General features: G+C 41.9%; 2 protein-coding genes across 2 annotated transcripts in view; one reads left to right on the forward strand and one right to left on the reverse strand.

Moving 5' to 3' along the window:
- RASSF3 (Ras association domain family member 3) overlaps positions 1-18,390 on the forward strand; it is an 87,954-nt gene that overhangs the window by 19,277 nt on the left and 50,287 nt on the right. The gene's annotated exons all lie outside the window — the stretch shown is intronic.
- On the reverse strand, positions 10,413-10,930 carry LOC111551225 (60S ribosomal protein L35a). The gene has a single exon (XM_023225084.3). The coding sequence runs from the start codon at positions 10,820-10,822 to the stop codon at positions 10,490-10,492; it is 333 nt and encodes a 110-aa protein (XP_023080852.1). The 5' UTR covers positions 10,823-10,930; the 3' UTR covers positions 10,413-10,489.

Raw genomic sequence — 18,390 nt, forward strand, 5'->3', positions numbered from 1 at the left:
GTCAGTTGTCTAATTTTTATTTTATTTTATTATTATTATTTTTTTGAGATAGGGTCTTGCTTTGTCACCCAGGCTGGAGTGCAGTGGCATGAACACAGCTCACCACAGCCTTCACCTCCCAGGCTCAAGTGATCCTTCCAGTTCAGCCTCCTTAGTAGCTGGGACCACAGGTGCAGACCACCACACCCGGCTAATTTTCATTTTTTATTTTTTTAAGATAAGGTCTCACTCTGTCGTCCAGGCTGGAGTACAGTGGTGCGATCTTGGCTCACTGCAACCTCTGCCTATGGGTTCAAGCAATCCTCCCACCTCAGCCTCCCGAGTAGCTGGGACTACAGGTACTTGTCACCACATCCAGCTAATTTTTTGTATTTTTTTTTTTTTTTTTTGTAGAGATGGGGTTTCACAGCGTTGCCCAGGCTGGTCTCAAACTCCTGGGCTCAAGCCATCTGCCTGCCTTGGCCTCCCAAAGTGCTGGGATTACAGGCATTAGCCACTGCGCCCATCCACCTGCTATTCTAGCTAGAAGGACTATACTTAAATGCATAGTTACACAAACTTGTGATTTTAGTTATGAAAATCATAAAAAATTATTTTTCTAGCAACTCCTGCCCTTTTCATTAAACAGATCTTAGTATATTCCTGAAATTCTGTGGTGGATTTTGTATGTTTAATGTGATAATATGAAGAAATAGCTGATTTATGTAGCTGCTCACATATTATGTTTGTTTTAATTGGAAAGTTGGCCTATGAAAATGAGTATTATGTAAAAATAGTTTATGTCAACCGGGCGCAGTGGCTCGTGCCTGTAATCCCAGCACTTTGGGAGGCCGAGGTGGGTGGATCACCTGAGGTCAGGAGTTTGAGACCAGCCTGACCAACATGATGAAACCCCATCCCTACTAAAAATACAAAAATTAGCTGGGCGTGGTGTGTGCACCTGTAATCCCAGCTACTTGGGAGACTGAGGCAGGAGAATCACTTGAACCTGGGAGGCGGAGGTTGCAGTGAGCTGAGATTGTGCCACTGTACTCCAGCCTGGGTGATGAGCAAGACTCCATCTCAAAAAAAAAAAAAAAAAAAGGAAAAGAAAGAAAAATGGTTTATATGAACTAAAAGGTTGTTTGCATTTTGTGGCAAATAAAAGCAACAAATTCCCAGATCCTAAATGTTTCAGTTATGAAATATTTGAAGTACCTCTGAGTTTACATGTAGGCATTCCACTCATGTAGGCACTCATTGATTTTAAGGTTTTTCATTCATCAAAAGGGAAAATGTGGGCTGCCATACGTATAATTTTTGTCATCCAAAAAAGAGATATAAAGTTAAAAATTAGGCCGTGGTGGGTCATGCCTGTAATCCCGGCACTTTGGGAGGCTGAGGCAGGAGGATTGCTTAAGCCCAGGAGTTTGAGACCAGCCTGGGCAACAGACCGAGACATTGTCTTTACTGAAAAAAGAGAAATTATCCAAATGTGGTGGTTTGTGCCTGTAGTCCCAGCTATTTGGGAGGCTGAGGCAGGAGGATTGCTTGAGCCCAGCAGTTTCAGGCTGCAGTGAGCTATGGTCACACCACTGCACTGTAGCTTGAGTGACACAGGGAGACCCTATCTCAAAAGCAAAACGAAACGAAACAAACAAAAAAAGGGTGCTTAGAAATCCTGAACTGTTCTTTTTACTCTCAGGACATGTGATCATATGTCTACACATGAGTAAGTTGTACCCAGTTCTCAGTAGATGTCCGGTTGTTAAAATGGAATGAAGGCATGAATGTGGGGATGAAGTGGAGGAGGGGCTGGGTTGGAGATACTGGTTAATTGTGAGGCGTTAGTAACACTGAATGTGGGCATACAGGTGGTGAGAAAGAGGAGTCAAGGATGAGTTGTAGGTTTCTGGTTTGGGTCCCTTGGAAGATGGTGCTAGCAAGCTGCCTCTCACCAAGAAATCAAGTAAGAAGAAAGATCAGGTTTAGGAGGGAGGACACATTCAGGCAATGAATGTATGGCATACACTAGGCAGTCAATAAATTTTGAGTGAGTAAATCTGGGCGTGTGTGTTTTGAGATGTCTGTGGGCTATCAAAGTTTCTTGGGTTTCTTATCAAGAAGGTAGACATGGTCTGCAGAGAGAGCTTTGGAATTTGTTGAAGTCATGGGCTTAGATGCAGTCACCTGAACTGTGTGTGTACAGCAAAAAAGGTATTCAGACAGAAGCATGGACAATATCACAGAAGCATGGGGGCACCAGAAGGTAAGAAGTGGGCAGAGAAGGGCATGTCCATGGAGGAACCAAGGAGTGGTCAGAGAGGCTGGAGAGAAAGAAGAGGGTGGTTGTCCTGGGATCTGAGGTCGGGACCACCTCAAGAACAAGGGCTTGGTCATGGGACAAGTACTGCAGAAAAGCCAAGAAGGCCTGGGGTGGAACCGTGAGGCAGTCTCTGGAGACCTTGAGGAGAGCCACTTCAGTGAACTGGAGCGCACAGTCACACTGCAGTGGGTGGCGAGTGAGTAGTGCAGAGGAAGCGGGACAGTGAGTGGAGGTGCTCTTCCATGAGGCTTGTCTGGCAAGGAGAGGATGGTGTAGTAAAATGAACCCACAAGGGCAAAGGAAGTGGTAAGAGTGTTGTCATCGTATGTAATGTATGTATGTATGTATGAATGAATGTATATATTTATATATGTATGTAGGTATATATTTTGAGACATAGTCTCGCTCTGTCGCCCAGACTGGAGTGCAGTGGCGCAATCTCGGCTCACTGCAACCTCTGTCTCCTGGGTTCAAGATTCTCCTGCCTCAGCCTCCCAAGTAGCTGGGATTACAGGCGCCAGCCACCACACCTGGCTCATTTTTGTATTTTTAGTAGAGATGGAGTTTCGCCTTGTTGGCCAGGCTGATCTCAACCTCTTGACCTCAGGTTATCTGCCCACCTCGGCCTCCCAAAGTTCTGGGATTCCAGGGGTGAGCCACCGTACCCGGCCTGTTTTTTATTTATTTTTAGATTAGAGGACTTGAATGGAAAGTAAGGCTGAGTGTCAGGGGAGTGAGGATCATTGAAGGAGATGCCTGCCTTCACATTGGAAAGGATTGTATTTGGACTCTCCCATGGTTGAGTGGAGGAGGGGTTCAATCTGGAAATGTGTTTAGAATAGAAGAGGGGATGACTAGGCCTTTCAGTTGGTGGCAGGTGGATATTGATGGAGGAGGTGGGTATGCACATGTGGGAGTGGTACATGAAGAGAAGCCCACACACGCAGGCACCGGGCCAGAAGAGGGGAGTGCACCGGGCCAGAAGAGGGGAGTGCTGGGGTATTTGGGACCAGTTAACTGGTGGTATGGCTGCAGCAAAGGTTGCCACCCCAAGGGTTGGTGAGAAACTAGGCTGGAAAGGAGGGAGGGTTGGCAGGCTCTGAAGGGCTGTGCTTACCAGCCTGAAGATTGAATATTTTATGAGTAAGGAGGAGCCACTTAGGGAGAAATAAAGTGGTCAGACCTATGATTTGAAAACTGACAACAGTTTATGGCAGAGTTTAGAGGGCAAGAGAGGTAGGGATATTGTTTGGAAGGCGATTGCAGTAAGCTGGGTGAAGGTAATTAGGGCTAGAAATAGGGCAGTTGCAGTGGGAGAGAGAAGGATTCCAGAAGTTGAGGTGTCACTTTGGCACCTGATCGACCAGGGTGAGGGGAGGCAAGGAAGGAGACCAGAGAAAAGAAGGAGGTATGGAAGGTGGCTGGGTGGGAGGATGGCCATGCCACTGAGGAACGGGGAGTACACTGGGAGGAAAGGGAACAGATTTAGTGAGGTAGGGGAACAGCTCGGTTTTAGGGCCTATACACAACATTTGTGTAGCATCCAGCTGGCAGCCAGAATTAGGGGTCTGCAGCTGAGAACAGACCTCAGATCTCATGCTCAGATCTCATGGAAACATGAGATCATCATCCTTGAATTGGAAGTGGTTAAGATTTATTTGAAATAACAAGAGAAAAATAAATCTTGATGTGGATATGGACTGGAAGAGTAAACTTCACAGACCATTTGAGTATATTTTTAACTTTCTTAGAAAAAAAGTCTGTGATGACCAGAATGTGGTGGTGCTCCACAAATAGCTCAAAATTAGCACATCTAGAATAAGCTAGAAAATAAATCTAAGAAGTTTCAATAAAAATGTTGTTATCTTGATCTGGCTCTATTTGTTTTTTTCCTATCAGGTTAAAATCTGTTTCTTCAATCATTTTGTTTATTCCTTTTGATAAGAGACTTCAGAGGACTGACAGGGACTAGCTGGTTATGTTTTTGAAAAGTCTTTGAAGATGAAACATACGTTTTGAGTGTGGTGCCATTGCATTAATTATGCCCTGGTTTTGACACCAGTGAATACTGATATGGTTTGGATGTGTGTTGCCTCCAAGTCTCATGTTGAAACGTGATCCACAATGTTGGAGTTGGGGCTTAGTGGGAGGTATTGGATTATGGAGATGGATCCCTCATGAATGGCTTAGTACCACCTCCTTGGTGATAAGTGAGTTCTTACTCTGTTCATGTGGGAGCTGGTTGTTTAAAAAGAGCCTGGCACCTCCTCCTCTCTCTCTTGTTCCCTTTCTTGCCATGTGACACACCTGCTTCCCCTTTTCCTTTCACCATGATTGGAAGCCTTCTAAGGTCCTCACCAGGAGCAGATACTGGTGCCATGTTTCCTGTGCAGCCGACAGAACTGTGAGTTAAAATGAACCTCTTTTCTTTATAAATTACCTAGTCTCAGATATTCCTTTATAGCAATGAAGAAAAGACTAACACAGAAAATTGGTACCAGGAGAGGGGCATTGCAGTGAAGATACCTGAAAATGTGGAACTGGCTTTGGAACTGGGTAATAGGCAGAGATTGGAAGAGTTTGGAAGGATCAGAAGAAGACAGGCAGATGAGGGAAAGTTTTGGAACTTGTCAGAGACTGATTAAATTTGACCAAAATGCTGATAGAAATATGGACCAAGTGGGGTGGCTCACGCCTGTAATCAGCACTTTGGGAGGCTGAAGTGGGCAGATTGCTTGAGCTCAGGAGTTTGAGACCACCCTGGACAATGTGGCAAAACTGTATCTCTACAAAAAATACAAAAATTAGCCGGGCATGGTGACTTGCGCCTGTAGTCCCAGCGACTGGGGATGCTGAGGTGGGAAGATGGCTTAAGCCTGGGAGGCAGAGTTTGCAGTGAGCCAATATTGAGTCACTGCACTCCAGCCTGGGTGACATCCAGACCCTGTATCAAACAAACAAGCAAGAATTGTGTAAGCTGAACTAGTTGAGATGTCTGTGGTGTTGGCTATTGTTTCTGCTGTTAATCATTAGTTCTCTTAAAGTAGGAATGAACAAGGTTAACTTTTTTCTTGCAAATTGACACAGAGGGTCTGCTGCTGTGAGCTTTATCTTCAACGTCGTCTTTTTTTTTTTTTTTTCCTACTTTGAAAAAAAAAATTCATGTTTTCATAGAAATGAGTTCTTATTATGTTGTCCAGTCTGGTCTTGAACTCCTGAGCTCAAGTGACCCTCCTCAGCCTCCCAACTGGGATTACACATGTGAGCCGCTGCGCCCGACAATTCTTGAAGGGTTATCCACTTAAACTGATTTTTGGGGGGCATTGTCCCCATAAACTTTTCAAAAAGCAACAGTGATTTCACCATTCTGCCCAAGCTTCACCATAAATTTGATGTTTATTTTTGCTTAAATTTTAGCAGAATTCTAGCCCTGTGTGATGACAGACACCTGTAATCTCAGCTACTCCGGAGACTGAAGCATGAGAATCACTTGAATTTGGCAGGCGACGGTTGCAGTGAGCCGAGATGGCACCATTGCACTCCAGCCTGGGCGACAGAGCGAGACTCCGTCTCATAAAAAAAAAAAAAATTAGCAGAATTATTTATGTTGCTCAGAGAGGGGCTCTTTTCAAACTGATGTTTGTCCTTCTTAGTGCCTCAAACTAGGCTTTGCTCAGACATGTTATGACAAGTTAGTACAAGTTTATTTTGGTGCAAAAAGTTTTTCAAATCCATGCAAGTTTCTTCTTTTTCTTTCTTTTTCTTTTTTTGAGACAAGGTCTATCTTTGTTGTCCAGGTTGGAATACAGTGGTGCGGTCTTGGCTCACTGCAACCTCTGTCACCCTTTCCCCTCCTCAGCCTCCTGAGTAGCTAGGACTACAGGTACATGCCACCACACCTGGCTAATTTTTGCATTTTTTGGAGAGACAGGGTTTTGACGTATTTCCAAGGCTGGTCTCGAGCTCCTGAGTTCAAGTAATCCATCTGCTTCAGCCTCCCCAAATGCTTGGATTACAGGCATGAGCCACTGTGCCTGGCCATAGTTTTTTCATAATACTCATTTTCCTTGAAATTTTTGATGATCCCTTGTATCTGTATTCCTGTTTTATAGTATCACACATTTATTACGTGCCTGCCTAATACCCATTGCTGTGGTTTTCTCTGGGAATTCAAAGAGGAGTAAGCTAGTGGAGCACATGGGCTAGTGGAAAGTCATAAAGTCATAAAGAGCCATTTAATGACCACTGTCAGTGTCTGTGTAAGGGCAGTGAAGAGCATGCTGCTGTTGATAAGGATGGCTCACGCTTGTGGTGCACTTACAATACCTTTTACACATACTGATTCGTCCCATTCTCACACCAACTCTGTGATGTGATACAGTTATTAGAAGAGGCACAGAGAGGTTGAATAGTAGCTGGTAATTAAATTAACCAACATTAGAAACTGGGTGGTCTGGTGTGAGAGCACATACTTTTCAAAAGCGTTAAGAAGGGTCAGGGGAGAGGGGAGGGATAGCATTAGGAGATTTACCTAATGTAAATGAGGAGTTAATGGATGCAGCACACCAACATGGCACATGTATACATATGTAACAGACCTGCACGTTGTGCACATGTACCCTAGAACATAAAGTATAATAAATAAATAAATAAATACCAAAAAGAAAAAACAAGCAGTAAGAAGAAGGGAAGCTGCAGCCTGGTTAGGGTGACTGTTGTATTATTGAAGATAAGGGGATGAGGACTTTGTGCATGTGTGTGGAGCCTGGGCTGTGGGGGTCCAGGGACAATGGGAAGGGACATTAAAAGGTTATGGTTAAATTAAACCTAGACGGACTAGTTTGAAGTCAGATAGTAGAAGGTGAGGATAGAGATGGGGATGGGAACCAGATTCTGAAAATAGGCAGTATCTCCTTTTTATGTCAAAGGTTACCCTGAAATCCTAAACTATATTTCTTATGAACATACTGATTACACTCATTGTTATTTAAAAATATGCATGTGCAATATGGGTGGAAATGATAATGATTGTAATGAGTCGCTCACAATTCCAAAGAAGTTGGGGGTTTCTCTGTGGTTTATTATAACTTATTATTATTATTTTTTTTTTTTTCTGAGATAGAGTCTTGCTGTGTTGCCCAGGTTGGAGTGCAGTGGCGCAATCTTGACTCACTTCAATCCCCGGTTCCCAGGTTCAAGCGATCCTCCCTCCCGCCTCAGCCTCCCAAGGCTCCCATTACAAGCATGCACCACCACACCTGGCTAATTTTTATATTTCTATTAGAGATAGAGTTTTGCCATGTTGCCAGGCTGGTCTTAGATTCCTTACCTCAGGCTATCCGCCAGCCTTGGTCTCCCAAAGTGCTGGGATTACAGGCATGAGCCACTGCACCTGGCTGGTTTATTGTAATTTAAAAAGCAGTCTGTTATTGGTAGGCTTCGGGAGTGGTAAGGAAGGAGTTCTAGAAAGTGGTTGTATATTGCTGCATGCTTGTTTTCCTCTGAGATCAGAAAAAATGTAAAGGACCTGGGTGAGTTCCAAAAATTTAAAGTAGCTGAGCGTGGTGGCTCACACCTGTAATCCCGGCACTTTGGGAGGCCGAGGTGAGTGGATCACCTGAGGTCAGGGGTTCAAAACCATCCTGGCCAACATGGCGAAACCTCGTCTCTACAAAAAATACAGAATTAGCTAGGCATGGTGGCACATGCCTGTAATCCCAGCCACTTGGGAGGCTGAGGCAGGAGAATCGTTTGAACCTGGGAGGCGGAGGTTGCAGTGAGTGAGATCGCACCATTGCACTCCAGCCTGGGCAACAAGAGCAAAACTCCATCTCAAAAAAAAAAAAAAAAAAAATTAAGTCACACACACCCTTACTGGCATACTGGGATTCCTTAAATGTTTACAGTATTATTGAGCATGGACAATGCATAGAACTTTGTACTAGATACAATTAGGTTATTCCATAAGAGACTTGCTTCCTCCCTACATATATTCCCAAGTTTATATGGGGAGACCAATATAATATGATGCAATTTGCACACAGTAACAGCTGTGTAAATGAGGATAGAGCAATCCAGAAGAGGTTAAAATAAATACATTTAAGGAGGCCCACAGGGATAGCCTGATTTATTCTTTTGTGCAACTGTTGTTGAGCAGTAGGCGCCTTGGGGGCTGCATAGAAAAGGGCATACCTTCTGAAGGTGGGAGAAGCTTGGATTTGGGTTTTGGAAGGATAGAAGTTCAAACTGACTGAGTGGGTGTCTTTTATTTTTCTGTAGAAAAAGCATTGGTGTGTGTTTGAAAAGTTTAGATTGTCTCAAAAGCATAATGAGTTTTATAGACTTCTAGGGATTGTCTCCAGAGATAGGTGGGTAGTATGAGTAGTTTCTTTCTTTCTTTTCTTTTCTTTTAGATTCTTGCTCTGTTGCCCAGGCCCAGGCTGGAGTGCAGTGGCATGATCTCGGCTCACTGCAACCTTTGACTGCCAGGTTCCAGCAATTCTCATGCCTCAGCCTCCCAAGTAGCTGGGACGGCAGGCATGTGCCACCACACCTGCCTAATTTTTGTATTTTTAGTAGAGACAGGGTTTCATCATGTTGGCCAGGCTGGTCTTGAGCTGCTGGCCTCAAGCAATCCACCCACCTCAGCCTCCCAAACTGCTGGGATTACAGACATGAGCCACCATGCCCAGCCCCTCGAGTAGTTCCTTTCTAGAAACACTCCAAAAGTGTGTATATGTGACCGGGCTAGTTCTAAAATTAGGATGTTCCTTTGTGCCCTTTTCCTGTAGTTATCAGATTTTCTTTCTTTTTTTTTTTTTTAAAGACGGAGTCTCCCTCTGTCACCAGGCTGGAGTGCAGTGGCGCAATCTCGGCTAACTGCAATCTCTGCCTCCTGGGTTCAAGTGATTCACCTGCCTCAGCCTCCCGAGTAGCTGGGATTACAGGCGTGTGCCACCACACCAAGCTAATTTTTGTATTTTTAGTAGAGATGGGGTTTCACCATGTTGGCCAGGATGGTCTTGATCTCTTGACCTCGTGATCTGCCCACCTCGGCCTCCCAAAGTGTTGGGATTACAGCCATGAGCCTCCACGCCTGTCCTAGTTATCATATATTTCTACTGAAGAATGCAAGATTATAATAGAAAGGAATTATTTTTGAACTATTATAAATGTTAATTTATTGAAGTAGGTCAATTGCTAGGAAAGGATTATTTTCACTATTAAAGTAATTCAGGCATAATTACTACTTTTATAGTAATTCTATAAAAGTAGTATGGGCCGGGCACGGTGGCTCATGCCTGTAATCGCAGCACTTCGGGAGGCCGACGCGGGCGGATCACAAGATCAGGAGATCGAGACCATCCTGACTAACACGGTGAAACCCTGTCTCTACTACAAAATACAAAAAATTAGCCAGGCGTGGTGGTGGGCGCCTGTAATCCCAGCTACTCGGGAGACTGAGGCAGGAGAATGGCGTGAACCTGGGAGGCGGAGCTTGCAGTGAGCTGAGATCCGGCCACTGCACTTCAGCCTGGGCTACAGAGCGAGACTCCGTCTCAAAAAAAAAAAAGTCGTATGAATACCTTTTAGTCACCATTCAGTTTAAAAGAAAACATTGCATCATAGTTGAAGCCCTTGGGTCTCAATTTCTGGCCCCATTTGTTCTTAACCTGTTGTTTCCCCCAGTTCATTTTGATCATTGCCATCCATCTGCTTTATACTTTTATTATGGATATGTGGTGTCATATTGTGTGTTTCTTCTACAGGTTGTTTCTGTTGTTGAACCTTGATTTTTGAGACTGACCTTTGTTCTAGTTCCTTCTGAGCTGCTGAACACGCCATAGTGTGCCTGTTTTACTGTTGATGGACATTTAATTATTATTTCCTCCCATTTTTCTCTATTGCAAATGGTACCACAATAAACATCTTTGTGGTTCTCCTTTTGCATGTGCGAGAGACATTGTGTAATTATAATCCAAGGCCTGGAGCTGCTTAGTCATAGGGAAGGGGCTGTGTCTTCATGTTCATAGGCTACTGCCATAGGCAGATTCTTCAGTTCTCTTTTTGAAATGGGAAGCTCTGAGGATTAAGAATTTTTTTTTTAAGGTAATAAATTCTTTAATCCACTTAACAAAAATATAAGAACACAAATCCACGTTTATTTATTGATTTTTCGTTAGTTTAAATCCTTGAGGGGTACAGCATCACTCGGATTCTGTGTCCAATGGCCTTAGCAGGAAGATTGCTTCGGAATTTGGCACGAACCATGCCACTGTTTCCATGGGCCCGAGTTACCTTTCCCCAGATGACTCTGGTTTTATTTGGTTTGCCGCCTGGAGTCACTGTGTTGTTCTTTGCTTTGTATACATAAGCGCATCTCTTGCCCAAATAGAATTCTGTTTCATCTCGGGCATAAACACCTTCAATTTTAAGAAGAGCTGTGTGCTCCCTTTGGTTCCGGAGACCCCGCTTATAGCCGGCAAAAATGGCCTTGGACCACAGCCTTCCAGACATAGTTCCTTTTAGAAGTCCCGTTCCCAGCAGGCCGGCGACTCGCCGAGGTATAGGAACAAACCTACTCCGGTTATTTGCCCCCAAATTTCAGCAGCAGGCGCTTCACTCACCTCCCAAGAAATTATTTTTTTAAACCTGTATGCTGATTTATTTTGAAGCTGTAATGGAGCTTTGCATACTTGTGGTTTAGGAGGTAAATGGAATATACACAATAGGAAATATTTGTTGTGTTAATGGTTCATTAACTTGTGACTTATATAAAGTTCCATCTAATTTAAATAATAAACAGTAATACTGGCTGCATAATAATGCCTAGGACCACAATGAGAGACTCTGTAAAAAAGAAATTCCTAAACTATATATTTTTTGTATATCTGTGCGCCCACTTGTAATTTGACTTACAGTGAATATGGCTTAGTTGGGCAGGGGAGACTTTTGAACAGGTGATAACATTTTTGTGTGGCCTTTAAAATTTCTATAATTTATTTGAAACTTTTTAAACCATCACGTCTCAAAGTGATCAAGTAGAAATGATCAGATGCCTTAATTATGAAGAATGGCATAAATCATGACAAGATCTTTTTGAAGTCACCTGGAATGCTCCCTTTGGGTGAAAGAGGGTTCTGTTTTCTTACCGTATTCTTCCTGCTCAAGTTGCCCAGGTGTAGTTTGTGGTTTCCAAGATACCTGTTGGACTGGCTTTAGGCTGATAATATCGGTTCCTTCATATTTTTTTCACATTGTCTTTATAAATTTTATGTAACTGCATTCTTCAATAAGGTTCTAAAACAGTTTTCCTATTATGGTATAGTTGCTTCTCCTAACACTTACTACCTACTGGGAGGAATCAGTAAGAGAGCTGCTTCTGGTGGATCTTGGCCACAAGGTCTGTGATGTGTCATTATATTGCATAGATCTTTTGAGGAAATGCAACATGAAAGATCTCCTTGCCATTCTATGATGAAGAAATGAAAGGTAAACTGCATTTATGCAGATTTAATATAGGTAGATAACTGACCTGTTTAATTCATGTGAGGCCTCAGAGGGTCTTTTATATTCTCTACTTTCCAGCTAGTTTGACCTAAGTCAAACCTTTTCTCCCCAGTGGACCACGTTACTTTTATTTTAATCAATTGATTTTTTTTTTACGGCTTTATTGAGTATAATTGCTATACCAAAAACCTGTACATATTTAATGTATACAATTTGATGAGTTTGGACATATTTACACACCAGTGATATCACCACACTCAAGGTCATAAACATCTATTGCCTCCAAATTTTTCTGTGTCATTTTTTTTTGTGGTAAGAACACTTAACATGAGTTTGACCCTCTCAACACAAAAGTGTACAGTACCATATCATTAACTATAGGCATTATGTTGCACTCAGATCTTGAGGGCTTATACATCTTATATAACTATAACTTTATTCCCATTGAACAACTTCTCATTTCCCTCTCTACCTATCCCCTGGCAACTACTTTTCTATTTTCAGCTTTTATAAGTTGGATTATTTTAGATAAACCACATATAAGTGGGATTATGCAGTATTTGTCCTTCTGTGACTGATTTCATTTCACTTAGAATATTGTCCTCAAGGTTCATTCATGTTGTTGCAAATGGTAGGATTTCCTTTTCATTTTACTTTATTTTTTGAGACAGGGTCTCACTCTGTTACCCAGGCTGGAGTGTAGTGGTGTCATGGCTCACTGCAGCCTCAACCTCCTGGACCCAAGCGATCCTCCCACCTCAGCCTCCTGAGTAGCTGGGACTAGAGGCACGTGCCACTATTCCCAGCTAATTATTATTATTATTATTTGTAGAGACAGGGTCTCACTATGTTGCTCAGGCTGGTCTCGAACTCCTGGGTTCAAGCAATCCTACTGTCAGCCTCCCAAAGTGCTGGGATTACAGGCATGAGCCACCTCACCCAGCCTAGGATTTTCTTTTTAAATGTGAAATAATATTCTAATGTATATATACATTGCATTTTTATTAATCTTATTTCATGACATTAAATAAGATATACTTATTTAACGTCAATTATCATTTGGGTTATTTCCATGTGACTTAGAGCTTTAAAACAGGTGATGTTAAAGTTGAAAATAAAGGCCTGTAATCCCAGCACTTTGGGAGGCCGAGGGAGGCAGATCCCTTGAGCTCAGGAGTTTGAGACCAGCCAGGGCAATATGGTGAGACCCCATCTCTCTTTCTTTTTTTTTTTTTTAACTTACTGACTCCAAGGGGGCATTTAAGCAGTTGAATACCAGCATTTCTTTAGCTATTTAGCACCTCCCTTGTGACTTTAAAGTACCTAGTGATTCTTTTTTTTTTTCGTGTTTCTTTTTTTTTTTGATGGAGTTTCGCCCTTGTTGCTCAGTCTGGTGTGCAATGGTGTGATCTTGGCTCACCGCAACTTCCACCTCTCGGGTTCAAGCGATTCTTCTGTCTCAGCCTCCCAAGTAGCTGAGATTTCAGGCATGTGCCACCAAGCCCGGCTAATTTTGTATTTTTAGTCGAGACGGGGCTTCTCCATGTTGGTCAGGCTGGTCTCGAACTCCTGACCTCATCTTGGCCTCCCAAAGTGCTGGGATTACAGGCATGAGCCACTGTGCTCGGCCTGTGATTCTTATTTCTATATATGGAGCCATCTAATTATAATTATTTGTTGCAAATTATCTTTTCTACTGCATTAAGTTTCCTTATGAGCTGATTAAAATGTGTTCTGGTTGACAGCTCACCTGGTTATTTAAATTATTTGCTTTATCTTCTGGCTTAGCAATCATACTTCTAAAAATTTATCTTAAGGAAAAAAGATTTCTTATAACAAGGTTCATCAAGGGCTGGGCTTGATGGCTCACACCTGTAATCCCAGCACTTTGGGAGGCTGAGGCAGGCAGATCACCTCAGGTCAGGAGTTCAAAACAAGCCTGGCCAACATGGTGAAACCCTGTCTCTACGAAAAATACAAAAATTAGCTGGGCATGGTGGCGGGTGCCTGTAGTCGCAGCTACCCGGGAGGCTGAGGCAGGAGAATCGCTTGAATCCTGGAGGCAGAGGTTGCAGTAAGCCGAGATCGTACCACTGCACTACAGCTTCGATGACAGAGCAAGACTCCAATTCAAAAAAAAGAAGGTTCATCAAAACTTTGTAATAGTGAGAAGTTTGGAAACAGTAGATACTCAATTATTTAAAATTATTTGTAGAGTGCAGTGGTTTAAAAGTATAGCTTCTGGATTCAGACTAAGTGGATTCTGATAGTTGTGCTGCCACTTAGAACTTGGTGACTTTGGGCAAGTTTCTTTCTTTCTTTTCTTTTCTCCTTCCTTTCTTCTTCCCCTCCCCTCCCCTCCCCTCCCTTTCCCTTCCCTTCCTCTTTTCTCTCTTTCTTTGTCTTTTCCCTCCCTCCCTCCCTCCCTTCCTTTCTTTCCTTTCTTTCTTTCAGAGTCTCACTCTGGGGTTTAAGCGATTCTTGTGCCTTAGCTGGGACTACAGGCACGTGGTACCACACCTGGCTAATGTATTTTAGTAGAGACAGGGCTTCACCATGTTGCTCAGGGTGGTCTCGAACTCCTGAGCTCAGGTGATCCCCCTGCCTCGCCCTCTCAAAGTGCTGAGAGTACAGGTGTGAGCCACCACGCCTGGCCTGGGCAAGTTTCTTAATGCAATTGTTAACTGTAGCTTAACAGCTGTCCTTGGATTATTTTAAATATCAAAGAAGTTATTAATACCTTGTAAAATGGTTAGAACATGTCTGGTCCATAGTAAATGCTCCATAAAGATTTAGCTATTGTTACTGTTAAAAGTGTTAGATACACAGATATTCACAACATTTTTCAAATGGAAAAGAATCTTAAAACAGCATGTGTAGAGCCCAGTGAGGTGGCAAGCACCTGTAGTCCCAGCTGCATGGGAAACTAAGGCAGAATGACTGCTTGAGCCGGGGAAGGAGTTCAGGGCTGTAAGTATGGGACGATTGTGCTTGTGAATAGCCACTGCATTTCAGCCTGGGCAACATAGTGAGACCCCATCTCTTAAAAAAAAAATAAAACCCTAAAACAGAAATAAACCAAAAACCCCAACAAAACAGCATGTATAATGTTTCATTAAATATAAAAATAGGAAAAGAAAAAAGATCTACTCTGGATGATAGGACAATCTCTTTTGGCTTCTGTGTTTTTTCTCTCCTGCAACTCTTCTGTTTTATAACCAAAAAAAAATGTTTTGCATGTGAATTTTAGACTGGAGTCTTTGGGTAAAAGCACCCAGAGATTACTGGCAGGTGAATTCTAAAAAGAGCATTTTGTTTTTTCACTTTATCTCAGTGTTTCATTTGTTTCCCAGTGATTGACTAATTATTTTAACAAAGTAAAGCTTCATTGTTGTATGTATGCAGTTGAATTGAAAATATACTTTTCATACAAAGACAGCTTCCTAAAGGTAATTATAAAATTGTATGTAGTTTGTTAATCTTATTGTGGTATTTTGTTTTTCTTAAGCACAGTTCCTGTTCTTTTGCTTTTGCATGTCAACATTGCTGAAAATAAATATTTTGCTCTGCAGGGCTAGTAAGCCAGATGGAGTGGTATTTATAATTTGAGGAAATAGCTTAAACTTTGTCATCGGTTTAAATTGCATTAAAAAGCCTGAAGCACATTGATTAGAGTTGTTTAAGGTAGAGAGCCAGAAATATTCTAAATATCCTATGCCTAACCTGTCAAAACTGTTGCTGAAATATAGAGAGAGGGAAAGAGTACCTGAGGGGCTCAGGAAGAGTGATGGCCTAGAGCATAGCTTGAATTGAGCAGCAGAGGTTTCTCTGGAGTGTCTTGCGTTATCTTAGCCAAATTTGTAATCTGCTTAATAATATCTGTTTACATATGAATATGTTTTCTGGCCAGGTGAGGTGGCTCATGACTATAATCCCAGAACTTTAGGACGCCGAGGCGGGCAGATCACTTACGCCCAGGAGTTGGAAACCAGCCTGGGCAACATGGAGAAACCCCATCTCTACAAAAAAATACAAAAAATTAGCTGGGTGTGGTTACACATGCCTGTAGTTCCAGCTACCCCAGAGGCTAAAGTGGGAAGATCACCTGAGCCCAGGAGGTTGAGGCTGCAGTGAGCTGGGATTGCATCACTACCCTCCAGCCTGGGCAGCAGAGACCCTGTCTCCAACCAAAAACAAACAAACAAAAATATATGTAATATGTATGTATACATGTGGTGTTCCTATAAATTTTTAAGTAGGATGTCCTCAGATACATATGCCATGTTTATCCTGTTACCTCCAGGATACCTGGGAATGCCCAGAGGTTTGTGTCTATGTTAGTGTGAGAAGCCTAACACATTTTTGTGTCTCTACAAAAAAATAAAAAAATTAGCTGAGCATGGTGGTGTGTGCCAGTAGACAGCTACTCTGGAGAATCACTTGAGCCTGGGAGGTTGAGGCTGCAGTGAGTCATGATCACGCCGCTGCACTCCAGCTTTGGTGACAGCCTGAGGACTTTCTTATGGATTAAGGGGGGAATTATTTATGGTTTGCATGCTGAGAGAGATTTTCTGAATTTTTTCAACAAATTCAGATTTTCTGAATTTTTTCAATTCAGGTTGTGAATTTTTGTGGAATGGATCAAAAGGGCTGAAGGAAATGAGCAAATAATTTTGGCAAACCATTATTAAGTAATGAATATGTATTGTATTCATTAATTAATGTATTAAGTAATGAGTATGTATTGAATATGTGTATCATCACAGTAACTCTCTGAGGAGGGTTCTTTTAGGATAAAGTACATGAGAGATTATCCTTTCTTAAGAAATATTTTCACTTTGGCGAGGCATGGCACTTTGGGAGGCTGAGGTAGGAGGACGGTTTGAGGCCATGAGTTTGAGACCAGCCTGGGCAACATAGTGAGACCCCATCTCTATCTTTTTAAATTACAAAATTTTAAAAATAAATTTTTTTATTTTGAGAAGTTTGTGTGCTTTAGGTGTATATTCTGTTTCATTAAGCCAAACTTTGTATTACTAGCCTTCTATCCTACCTTCCCATCCTTACCAAAAAAAGAGAAAAAGAAAAATAGTTTTACTCCCGAGATTAAGAATGGGGCATGTTGTATCTTCACAGAATGTTTATTTGTGTAGATATTTATTTGAATTTTTGAAAATTGGGTATCACTTATACACAATAAAATGCACAAGTCTTAATTGTACAATCTAATGAGTCTCTATGTTTAAATACCACCCAGATGTAGAAATGTGGTTCATTTTTGTTACCCGGGAAAGTTCCTATGTGACTGTTCACAATCAGTAATCTCCCCAGCCCTCTACTAGAACCACTAGTCTGACTTTTATCACGCTAAGTGAATGTTGCTGCATCTGGAACTTCATATCCGTGCAGTATGCACTGTTTTGCAGCCGACATCTTTTGCCCAAGTCAGTGCCACACCTTGAGATTCATCCATGTTATTGCATGTATCAGCAATTCTTCATTGTGGTACAACATTACATTGTTCGAATATATCATTATTCGTTCTCTTGATGAACATTTAGATTGTCAGTCAGCTGCTTTGAACATTATTGTAGGATGTGTCTTTTGGTGGACATAACCCTTTATTTTTCTTGGATATATATATACCTAAGAGTGGAATTACTGCATTGTAGAGTAGGTGTATCCTTGGCTTTAGTAGATATTACCAGTTTTCTAACTGTGTTAGACTGACGTACATGCCCACTAACAATGGATGAGAGTTCTCTTTCCTCCACATCCTTGCTAACAGTCTCTTTAGTTGTTCTGTTTTTAATTGTGTCTTCAAGTAGGAACCACCCTCACTTACAGGAGAAAGGAACTCTCAAGGAAATTTCTGATTAGTGCAAGTTGGGTGGGATGAAGATGAATAACCAATGCATAGCCTAAAGCTTTGCTCAGCATCTTATTCAGATGTAGCATTTATTTCAATGACAACCAAAAAGAATTTCTGATTAGACCCTCCCTACCCATCTACTGTAAGTCAACATTGTCAAAATTCTAGTCTAATTATGCTTATGTTCTTCTTCTCCCCTCTTATATTCATGCTGAAATATTTAAAAAATCACTACATATTCCTATGGGAAACCTCATACTTCAAAAGGGATCAGTGTTTGGTTTCTCTACTCTCCATTTTTTTTTTTCCTGTTGAAATAGAGTGAAAGAGCCAGGAAGAATATGCCTGTGTGTACATTTTGCAGATCTAGTAACGATAACAACCGTAGCGTTTACTGAGGGCCTCCTCTGGGTCAGGCTCTGTGCGAAGTGATTTGTATTCCTTAGTTCGTTTACTTTCTATCACGACCCAATGAAGTATATGTATGTTTGCCATCCCCATTTTATAGATGAAGAAGCTAAAGCTTTGAGAGGTTAAGTAATTTGCCCAAGTTTATCTAGCTAGTAAATGCAGAAGCTGAAATTTTAATCTAGGTCTGTCTAACTACAAAGAATGGAATGAGGCCCCTTTCTTATGATTATTAATAAAAATGATCTCTATGTAGTTAGGATTTACTAACCCAATTCCTTTTATCTTTTAAGCT

Source organism: Piliocolobus tephrosceles, chromosome 10, assembly GCF_002776525.5.
Source record: "Piliocolobus tephrosceles isolate RC106 chromosome 10, ASM277652v3, whole genome shotgun sequence".
NCBI classification, from domain to species: Eukaryota; Metazoa; Chordata; class Mammalia; order Primates; family Cercopithecidae; genus Piliocolobus; species Piliocolobus tephrosceles.

Excerpts from the sequence above, each read along its gene's own strand:
- LOC111551225 (XM_023225084.3), bottom strand. The coding sequence starts at position 10,822 with ATGTCTGGAAGGCTGTGGTCCAAGGCCATTTTTGCCGGCTATAAGCGG.